Consider the following 11,901-nt stretch of genomic DNA (forward strand, 5'->3'; position numbering starts at 1 on the left):
GTTGATTCATTGTAATCAGCGTTATAAAATAAACTGCACCGAACACAATAATATCACATTCAATAATTGATAAATCAAAATCACTGTCAGTTTAATAACGCAATGTGTGTTTGAAAAGTTTATCAGATCTACAGATGCACCCGTACTAAGAGAAAAATGTCGAATTCAAAGTGCATTTGTGCATCCCAAGTGGCTCGCTGTGACCGAGAAAAATCGGTTCACCCTCCCATAAAAAGTTATCACTTCAAAAAACCCCAACACAATATTTTTTAATAATTTTAGATACCTTTTGACACCTTGAAAGCCAATATTTCACATTAGTCGAGGACCACAATGGCCTATACGAAGTTCTTTAAAACCGTCTTGTTTTTGGGCTGATGAGATTTCCAAGTTCATTGAAACGTGCGCTAAACCTCGCCTTCCAGTTCTGCTGTTGAACATCAGAAAACGTGATCAAATTACGTGAGAACCCCGATATACGATTACCAACCCGCATGTAAAACCGCTTCACGTCAGCATTCGGCTTTCAGCTCACAGACGCAAAACTTCCCAGAGACAAACCCTTTTAAAGAGATATCGGATATTTTCGGAAAAAGCCTTCTGGGATCGGCCCAATACCCGAATATCCCTTTCGCTGATGATCGATGGCCAACACCCGAGACCCTGTTTTTACTCGTTTTACTGCGAGTCATACATCATTTTCGCAACGGCTCGCAAATGCGATTTTTATGTCTTTCAAGCCCGGAATCTGCAGCCATTCGATAACTTTTTTCCACTAGGGTCGTAAAACGGACGGCCTTATGGCTTGGCGAGATTAAAGGTAAAGTTGATCCAGACGATGTGTTTCTCATCCTTTTGGAAGGAATTTTAATTGAATGCACATGTAATTCGGATCGATAGTCTTCGGTCGAGGACCTCCATCAACCTCATTTTTCATGAATAATTTTTCGTTTAGAGTTTGCTCAGCGTAAATTGGCACCATGGCGCTAATGACACCAAATTTTTTAAACCAATTTGTCTTTTTCGCCTTGTATAAGTCATTCTTTTGTTGGCGATATTTATATACGTACAAAGTCTACTTTCAGTGGCACACATGAAATTGATGATCCTGGTGTGATCGTTTATGATACGTAATGGACAAGGTTTTTTTTGTTTAAAGAACCACACAAATTTCATGCAAAATGCCGCAATCATTCCAATTTAAATCCAATTTTCGTTTATCCACGTCGTTTAAATCATTCTCAGCCCTGAGGATGACTTAAATAAAGTCGAAACGTCGGCCCATGAAAGAGTAGTGTTTTATTTTTGCCAAGATCTAATGACCGAAAAAACCCACAAACCTAAACAATTACTGATTGTTTTAAACCCATTTTGCTCTTTGAGTTAGCCAGGTACCGACCAGCTTGTACACATTATATTTTCATATTTTTAACACTCTGTATCATAACAGCGCAAGAAAATAATTTTTGGATTCCTTGAAGCTTAAACTAAAAAAAAGTACTCTTGTTTGACACTGATTAAATGAGCGTTTTCTTGAAAAAGCCTATTTTAGTACATTTTCAGTTAAACCAAATCTGTTTTCCAAAGCTAAATAATCAATTGCTGATCTAATTGTTTAAAAAAAATATAAGCCAGTTCCACATGGGCTCCTTGAAGTCCTCCTGAACCGCCGGAAAATCCCCCTATTGTTTGTTATTGAATCGGAATGAAACATCATTTCTTGCAACGGATGCTTCCTCGTTTCAGCAGGAGTGGAATAAACCAAGTGTTTCAGGTGGCTCCAGAGGTAAAAATCTAATGGGTTTAAGTCGGGAGAACGGCGAGGCCAAACCACATTTGCTCCTGCAATTCACTGCATCGCCTAATTGGAAAAACGTTGTTTCGATGATCTCGTGCTACAATAAAATGAGGAGGTGCATGTTGTGCATGTTTCTTCTTGTCTCTAGTGGTAGATCTTCCAAATAATTTTGAAGGTACTCCAAATGAAGTTGTCGAAAAGGCAGAAATGTTCAAAATGTACACAAATTAATATTTTATGGGTTAAAACAAGACTGTGATTTTTTTGCCAAACGGCCTCAGAAATGCTATTTTGCAAAAATTTTGGATTGGATTTTGGTAAAATGAACCGTTGGAAAACGGTTCATTTTACCGATGTCACTCAAGAGCAGCTTTTTTCAGTTTAGGCTTGAAGCTATCAAAAAATATTCCTCTTGTGCTCTTATGATACAGGGTGTTAAAAATATGAGCATTAATGTGTACTTGGACGATAAAGACATTTGCCGCGGCTCAGGCTCGGCTAGTCAGGTCTGGTATATGTGTTGAACAGTGAACACAAAAATGAAATTCTGCTGATTTTCATCGGAAACGAGTGACACTGCAGCACATTAACATTTTCCATTTCGCTTGCCTTGTGCATTATTCAAATGATAGGCCATTGAAAACAAAACACAATAGCAACATCCTGCGTGGTTATTCCTGGCTGGCGTCACAAATCACCCTGGGCTGCTTTCTCTCTCTCCTCTCTGCTCTAGTTGCATTCTATTTGCGTTAACGCTTCATGGCTGCTGGTCTATTTCCTTTGTCTTTTACCATGATAGCAAAAAAAATCAGCCGTTAGCCAGTGTCGTGGCAAAAAAATCGATTCTCGTGCTCGCCTTGAAATCGATCTACTGCATTATTTCCATTACATCCATTGTAATGGACAGTTAGTGGTCATAGTTTGAAGGTCAGCCCGGGACACGGGAACAGATACATTCATTATTCAGTGGAGAATTAATTATTCAGTGGTTATAATCGGCGCGCCCAAAACATGCAGTGATAAAAGTTCTGCTTTTTACGTGGTTGCCGCACCTGTTGGGGGCGCTGTTTGCAACAATTGGGCCAAAGAGACAAAAAGACAAAAACGAGCTTTGGAAAGTTTGCTTTTAATCCGGGTTTTTTTCGAAAAAATCAAATAATTTGCGACTTTTTAAAATTTTCGTGTTTTTAAGCAATGCTAGTTTAATAAAGGAAACTAAAAAAAACTGCCGGTTATTGTTTATACTAAGCTCCAAAGAGCTTGTGTGTATTAAGCAGCTAAAGCGACAAATTTAAGAATTATTTTCCGGTGAAAAATCTCATTGTCGGAGAAGAAAACCACTTAAATTTTCGATAAATTTTTATTTTTGCTATGGTCCTTTAGAGGAAGCTTTTTAATCAGTTAATAGGTAAATGAACTGAAAATTCTATCATCTATATATCACATTTAGGAATCTATATATCAGCTACAAGCGCGATTAATCGCCCCAAATATGCAGAGAATCTAAAACTATTCAGATAACGCAAATACGTTTGAATCGAACCAAGTTCCTATGAAAATAAGTGAAATTTGTCTGTCTGTAAGTTTGTCGATCTTAAATACTTAAAAACATCATTGACATTTGTTAATCGTTAATTCCATACAACAAATCACAATCTCTATTAATTATGTTATAATCCTACTACAGATTCTTGGGGCGAAAGCTTGATGATTTAACCGAATTTTCAAATTTTCTTAATCCAAAAGTGGACGGTCCTCGAAATACAGGGCGGGAAAGTAAATATTGAAAAATCTAAAAAAAATTATTATTTTGTGTGTTACTACCTGATCGAAATCTCGCATTGAAGGATTTTAGGGCGCGTGAAATTACAATCCGTTAACCTTGTCTATGCACATTGAAGATATAAGAATATGAATCCTGTTTAAAATGGCATATTTTTTTTATCACACAGTATAGCAATTATTTATGGCCAGATTTGTGTTTGTGCACATGTTTTATAAAGAAACAGTCTTTTGATTGAAGTCTCTACAAGCATTCCTTCTTGAGATATTTAAAGTTTACTACAGCATTACAAACAAAGTATACATTTTTCAATCTAAACTTCGACGCCTTGTATTTCGAAAATCGTCCACTTTTGAGCTAGACAAATTAGGTCGAATCAACATGTTTTCGCCCTAGGAATTTGTAGTAGGACTTTTTACAGACATTCTGCTTAACAAACGTGAGCAATGAAGAAAGACCGATGAAACGATAAAACAAAATTTTTTTAAGAAATATTGCATGTTTTTACAAAAATATATTCGTCAATTGTAAGTGACTTTATTTAATTAAAATTTCACAAACTGTCTGATAGTTTAGGGGTTTTTTCCTCCAATTCCACTCGTTTCGGACATATTAAGTAACATTTTTCAATTTTTTATTGAAACTTTAAAATCCTGTATTTAGGAACTTTGGTTCATTTACTTTACTAACATTATTTTAAACCGTAGAATCTACTGCACAAGTTTGCAATTATCACTTATCCTGTATACAGGATGGTTCAATTTTTAATCTGAGACACAAAAGAGAAATAGGACTGACCAAAATATGTAGATAATATAAGTAGTGTTTTTTCCGTGCTAACTCTGAAAGCCAATAAGTCCAAAAGGACCACAAACATGGAAAAAAATTAGGAGGTAAAAAAGTTTAAGAACTGAACAGGGAATTAAAAAATATATAAATCAGTCAGTCTTTAGTGGCGCAACACTAAAAATGGGAGGTGGCCATAAACGGCCATGGTCCTAAAAAATCGTCTTGCATCTTCCTACAATCGTTTGGCTCATTGAACGATGTAGACCCCTTAGATCTTAAGTATTTAAATTCGAATTAAAAAATATTGTAATATTAATTATAACATGGAGTTCGAGTGCATACAGGTGAGTTTCCAAAATGTGCTATGAAGTAGCTAATTTCTTCACAAATAGGCAAGAAAGCGATGCCTTTTCTCGCAACATTTGGCCGTTAAAGACTTTAGTCCATAAACCGCATAAGTAAAAAACTACTACTTTTGATAATAATGCTTACAATTATTGCAACTGTGAAGCTGTTTTTGCTCATTTCTCTAATGAGCCAGCTAAAACCCTTCAAGACGATGTTTATGTTTGACTCGTTTTATTCATTTTTAAAAGTCCATCTCTGCATATTTAAATGGATTTGCCTGAATGCACTTTTGAACGGTAAAACGGGAACAAATCAGTTTTGCATTAGTGCGTTTTAATGTGTTGCACGCCTCTGCTCTTTTACATAAAGCACGTAGGAAGTGCAGTTTCTCGACGGATACGTGGTTGGGAAAAATTTGCATGGACAACAAAAGGGGGCTCCGGAATAGCCAGAACGAACCACGGCGCGGTTCCGCCATCATTATTCATGTTTGGATCATTTCAAACTGCGCTTTACTCTTCGGGAAGAAAACGCTGGTTTTCTATCTCAGGCAAGGAAAGTTGAAATAAAACCAGCAGTCTTTTTGATCTGGGAAATTTATCGTTCGAGTTGTTTTTAGCATCATGTAAACAGAGCAGTAATGTGGCCGATGTAAATTTTCTTGTCTGTGTGATATTTATGTACAAATATTCTTCTATTTCCATGCATGTAACCGTTGCTTGAAACACTTTATTGCTACACGGGAGAGGTTTTTCTGAATTCCAATTGCAACAGCACTTGTTCTTGTTCAAGTTCACTTGCATTTCTTAATCGTCTGTTCTCTAATGAATAATCTAATCTCGCAGAGATAATATGCTAATTGCTACTGGAATATTGAATATTTCGCTTAATCTCGATTTTCCTGTTTGGGTCAGTTGCAACTGTTACAAAGCTGAACCAGTAGTTACCGTAACATCGTTCCGATTCCAAGTCGTTCAACCATTTGTCAATAGTCAATCGATCAATTGCTTGCCGCCTTTCCAAAGTGCAAAATGCCGCAAGCAAATAGTTTTCTCCAGTATGTTGTTGTTCCACCGTAGAACCGTTCCTATGTCGTATCGCTTCTTATTTTTAATCAAACAGCCATTTGAATAATTTTAAAATTAAATAACGGTGTTCAGCATCTTGGAGAGCCAACGAGCTAACTGTACTTAGTTGTTGGATTTAATCGATCGTATAAACATAGTGGAATATGGGACCAATGGGAGTCTGTTCATGGGGTCACACCATTGGTTATGCAAAGTGGATAACTAATGGTTTTCCGGAAAAAAACCATCGGTTAAATTTAGCTTCTTTTTTATGCAAAAAACATGTTAAAGTGCTGACAAACTTCCCCCTTTGTTCAGTTTAAGTTTATATAAAATGTAAGAACAACGAGAAACATTGCGTGACAAATGCCAAGTTTAATAGGGCTTTTCTCGGGCAAATTTGTTCTTGACCAAATGCGCTGTTTCTTCACAACACACAATTTGTTGAAAAAAAACGCAATTTGATCGGAGAGTTTTAACCAAAGAAAGATGCAAAACAGTGTTTGCATTATTGATTTTATATGAAATGCTAAAATAACAAACCATTTTGCGCGAAAAGTCGAGTTTTTCTCGAGGCAAAACCCAAAATTGCGTTTGCTCTTTTGCGTTTTTTATTTTCAACTTGCGTTAAGTCAAGTTTAACGGAAGATTTATTTGAGCAAATTTGCTTGTTTTGATTACATTTTATATAAAATTGTTTTCTGCAGTACTTTTGTAAAAATCCCGCCATTAAAAACGTTTTTTTTTTTCAGCAAATTTGTTAATTTTTTAAAGAAAAAAGTCCTGGTTAACCGTTTTTTTATGAAAAATTGAAATGAGTGCCTAATTTTTCTTTTAAAAGACCAATTGAAATTTGGTTCTTTACTGAAAAGTTGATGGCGGATTTGTACTACAGAATAACACAAAAAAGTACCTAAAACCTACCCATTTGTTCCTTTTATGTAAAATGCAAGAAAACAAAAACTATTGCGCGAGAAACCCCCGGAAAAAAATGGTTTGGAGCTCAAAATTGTTCGTTTATCTTACCTTTTATACGAAATGTACCCATGCGTTTTTAACTACTTCTTTGCATTGTTCTGTCGCAAAAAACTCCTTGTTGAATTTGAGCTCTAAATTGAAGGACCAACGAGAAAAACACTCAAATTCAACGCAGAGTTTTTCGAAATAATCATGCAAGAAAGCCCTTAAAACGCATTTGTTCCATTAATATAAAATGGAATAAACCCGAACAAACTTTCGTCAAAAACCTCCATTAAACTTGAGTTTTTTTTACTCAAAATCGTTCGTTTTTCTTGCATTTTATATAACACGAATAAATACGTTTTTAAAGATTTTTTGCATTATTTTGCCCCAGTTGAACTTTGACTTCTCCTAGAATTAAAAAGCGACAAATTTGCGCAAAGGAAACATAATTTTAATGATGGATTTTGGAAACGAAGGAAAAAATTAACTTCAAACGCATCTGTTCATTTTATATAAAAATAAAGCAAAATTAGTAATAGTGCGCTAAAAAATACAAGTTAAAGGAGATTTTTTTGCGCAAATTAGTTCGTTTTTCTTGTAATTTATATAGATTTGTTTATTTTATATAAAAATTACTGTAATTGGTTTAATATAAACATATTGGTACTTAACCCAGCCTCACCAGATAAGTTTGTACATTTCATAGAAAATGCAATAAAAACTCATTTTTTCTTTTGTTGAAAAATGAAACGCGAAAGAAAAACGAGCATAGAAACCCGCCTTTAAAGTTGTGATTTCTTCGGGCAAATTTATTCGTTTTACTTTTTCAGTCCAAGTTTCATTTTTTTTTAAAAGAAAAATGTTACAAAAAATACTTGAAAACTTAGATGTGTCTTTTAGAATGTTGATGCATTTTTTGTAATAAAACGATTAAACTTACGCTATTTGTCCTAAAAAACCAACCAGTTTTCTCGGAAAAAAAACACGATTTTTACGGCGGGTTTTTACAAAAGTACTGCAGAAAACAATTTTATATAAAATGTAATCAAAACAAGCAAATTTGCTCAAATAAATCTTCCGTTAAACTTGACTTAACGCAAGTTGAAAATAAAAAACGCAAAAGAGCAAACGCAATTTTGGGTTTTGCCTCGAGAAAAACTCGACTTTTTGCGCAAAATGGTTTGTTATTTTAGCATTTCATATAAAATCAATAATGCAAACACTGTTTTGCATCTTTCTTTGGTTAAAACTCTCCGATCAAATTGCGTTTTTTTTCAACAAATTTGTTCGATTTCCTACCTTTAGGAAAATTCGACAAATTTCAATTTTTTTTCTTTTGAGCTCCCTGGATTGTTTCCGGTCTTAGAAGCTCTTCAATATGCATATTCAAGGTGTTGGAGTCTTTAATACAGAAAATATCGCCGGTCAAAGATCGTGACGAATATTAAAATGTACCAAAAATATCGATTTTTCCGAAACTGAAGGTTCTAACGTGTTTTCCAATCATTCCGTTGCATTCCTCGTTTCCTCGAGATGAAAATTAGGTAAAGTTCGGGAGGGTTTGAGAAACTTTATATTTTATTGAAAAAATTCGACCCCAATCTTAGGAAAATTTCGTTCAAAATTCAAAATTTTACATGCATGTTTTCTGAGCTCAATTATTTGTTTCCGGCCTTAGAAGGTCTTCGATATACATATTTAAAGTTTTTCGGCATTTAGCACGAAAAATAGTGTCGGTGCAATAATATCGATTTTTCCGGATCTGAAGCTTCCAGCGTGTTTTTCAATGAGTTCGTTGCATTTCTCGTTTCCTGGATATAAAAATGATGGAAAATTCTAGGCATTTTGAGAAACTTTATATTGTGTCAAAAAATTGATTCTACCCTTAGGCTTTTTCGGTCAAAATTCAAAATTTTACATGTTTTTACCAGTTTTTATTAATTATCTAGGGAGGGTGTCAACTTAGAAGGACTAGTCTGTGCTTCAGAATCTGTTGGAAAAACCGTTGCAGATTTTTCCTTTATCCCCTTTATCAATGGCGAACTTTTCATAGAAATAATTGTCGGAAAAATTGTCATTTGAATGGTTTTTGTGTTGTTTCAGATCGTCTGACGAGCACGGTTTTCCGGACCCGTCGAGCGATGCGGCGTCGCGTTTCTATGAGCGCCCGACCAGCGGCGTCGGAGCCGCCCCTACTTCCGCCCCTGAGGGCGGTTCAGGCACCTGTCGAGGTGGCCGGAACCGCGACCGGTTCCGTGGGGGCGGCGGACACAGAGGGGCGGTCTCCGTTTGGGGAACTTCCGCTGCCGGATATGCGGATTCGTCCAGGTGAGTTTCAGTTCGATTCCCTTTTGATTCCTACTTTGGAACGAGTTGCATTCATCCGCATTTAACGAATCAATTAGTTCACATCGGTTTGGTGCATATAAACTATAAAGGCGATAAGGATGATACTCATTGTTCTCTCTATGGCTGAATAATATCAACAGCGGTTTAGATAATGATAAGCGTTATTGCTTTAAAGATGTCGATTAATTGGAATTTCATTTGCGATTAACTATCGAACAGACAGGCTAATTGGATCGGTCGCAAATATTTGTGAGTCATTCAATAATAATAATAATAATAATAATAAATAATGCCTCAGATGCTATGAGTATTCAAAGGTTATCCATGTAAATTGTGCCATTTTGATAGATTTAACCCCCCCAAGTGAGGAAATATCAGGAACCATTGTTTTCTAATGCACAAAGCTCAGTTAAGGAAGAGAAACTGATAACTAGTTATGAAATTTAATTCCGGTTTTTTGGACAAACACAGGAAAGGTTGGAAAGAGCTGAAAACATACAATTTTGCCTTTGGTTTTTTATGAGAAATGTGGAAAGTGATATCTTTGCTAGATCGAAATGGTGGACAAAATCGTCATTGAAACTGCCGAGTTTTTCTGTCTGGAAAAAAGCGTCCTTTCCAACGTTTCGTAAGCAAGAGTGGCGTATCTTCAGAGGTGGTTTGCACGACGCAGCAAATTTTCAAGTTAACTAAAATGAACAAATACGTTTTTAAGTACTACTTTTAACTTAGTAATACTTTTACTTAAGTATACTTTTGTATCATTTTTCCTTAAAAACCCCAGTAAACTTGGGTTAGTTATAACTATTCTTTCGTAAAACCTCTCCGTTAAAATAGTTTTTTCAACAAAGTTGTTTGATTTTTTTGGAGGAAAGATCGAATTTAAGACTTAAAACGAATTTGTTCATTTTATATACAATGCAAGAGAAACAAATTTGTTCGAAGCACCCCCTGTTAAACTTTGTTTAATTAATACGTTTTCTTCACTCAAAATTATTTTTTTCTTTTAAATGCAAAAACATAGAAATTGTTTGTTTTTTTGGTACCTTGAACAAATAGATTTCTCAGTCCTTTTTGTCATTTTATCGTAAAAACTTTAAACTTAAAATTGTTTTCTTTTGGGAACGTTTGTTTGATTTTCTTTTTAGGAAAAACCTCCAGATCAACTGGATTTTCGAAGGAAAATTTATTCAAAAGTAGTTACTGAAGAACGGTTAAACTTCAGTTTTTCTCACGCAAAATTCTCGGTTTTTCTTGTATTTTATTTTTTTTTATAACAAATAATTTTTGAGTTCCTTTTTAATAATTTTCCTTTAAAAACTTTTTTCCTGAAAAATAAAAGCGATTAAATTTGCGCGAAATGGTTCGCGTTTAGTTGCACTTTATGTAAAATGAACAAATGGGTTTTTAAGTCCACTTTTGTACGTTTCATTCGGAGATATCCGCCGTTAAAATTGTAATATTTCAAGAAAATTTGTTCGATTTTCTTTTTAGTAAAAAGCACAAGTTTATTTGGGTTTTCTCAGGAGAATAGATGCAAAAAGTACGAAAAACGGTTAAACTTTTGGTTCGGTTTTATTGTATTTTGTATAAAGTGAACAATTGCGTTTTTAAGTACTTTTTGAATCATTTTTCCTTAAAAAGCAAGTGAGTTTGGTCGAAAAAAATACACAATTTTAACAACGGGTTTTTTCAAAAGAACTTGCTGATTTTATATAAGATGCAGGTAAAAATGATCAAATTTACGCGCAACTCTCCCGTTGAGCTACAGCATTTAGGCGCAAAATTGTTCGTTTTTTTGCACTTTATATAAAATGAGCAAATGGGTGTAAAATATTTTTTTTCCATAATTCTGTGGTTAACTTCCTTCTTTAACATTTATTTTTATTTTCGAGCAAGTTTGTTCAATATTTTTTAGGGAAAGTTCAACTGAGTTTTAAATGAAAAGTGAGGAACCAAAAGTGCTTAAAACACATTTGTTAATTTTATACAAAATTTAAGAAAAACGAACAATTTTGCGCAACAAACCGAAGTTTAATTGGGGCGTTGTTTTTGCGAAAAAATGATGATGACTGACTTAAAACCATCTCTGAAGATGCAAGCTGTGCTTGTAAAACTTCCTTATTTTAAGGCGAAAAAGTTTTTTGCCTTAAAGTAAGGTAAAAAATCTAGAATTGTTTATTTTGTTGTTGAATTTTTAATCTGCTTTCTATTGGAACCACGTTCTCTACTACTGGTTGGGATAAGCTGCTTTAAGTTGAAGTTTAAACGATGAAAATCAGTTTTGTTGAACTGAATACAACTTTTATTAAAAAAAATAGGCAAAACTGTGACTCGTTTTTGTGGCTTTAAAAACATTTAAAAAAGCATTTCGTTTCGGCAAAATAGTGCAAGTGCAGTTCCTTGACTAGTTACTAATCACAAGTACCTACGCACTTCCAGGACCGGTTTCGCGTCTATTAGTTACTTACTGTTGCTTAAGTATGCTTACTTGTTTTTTACAAACTTCTTTTTGGGTATTTTGCCTCAAAAATGTTTGTCGTTAAAAAAGACAGAATTTCCTCACGTCTTTTATTACAGATTGATAAATAGTGCTCCTATTTTACAATAAGAACGAATTATTTATCAAAAAGTATCCTGCGACACACTTAGGCTCAAGCTGTAAGAGAAAATTCCAATTAGTAGAGAAATAAATTTGAAACCTTGACGTTTCGATAGCTATTTTCTGCTATCGTTATCAAAAGAACCTAAATGCACCTAAAAAAGAGTATGTTAATAAATTGTGTAACAATAGTAGGATAATA

The 11,901-nt window shown here is 34.5% G+C and overlaps 1 protein-coding gene across 2 annotated transcripts in view; it reads left to right on the forward strand.

The window, feature by feature from the left end:
• Positions 1-11,901, forward strand: part of LOC109544418 (protein split ends) — a gene marked incomplete in the record, with an annotated part of 94,999 nt that overhangs the window by 51,394 nt on the left and 31,704 nt on the right. For both annotated transcript variants that reach the window (XM_048664227.1, XM_019914558.2), the window contains 1 exon segment: positions 8,852-9,076. In XM_048664227.1, coding sequence (XP_048520184.1) covers positions 8,852-9,076 — 225 coding nt within the window.

This window comes from Dendroctonus ponderosae, unplaced genomic scaffold (genome assembly GCF_020466585.1).
Source record: "Dendroctonus ponderosae isolate FM_Combo_2020 unplaced genomic scaffold, Dpon_F_20191213v2 Dpon_F_20191213_2, whole genome shotgun sequence".
Lineage (NCBI taxonomy): Eukaryota > Metazoa > Arthropoda > Insecta > Coleoptera > Curculionidae > Dendroctonus > Dendroctonus ponderosae.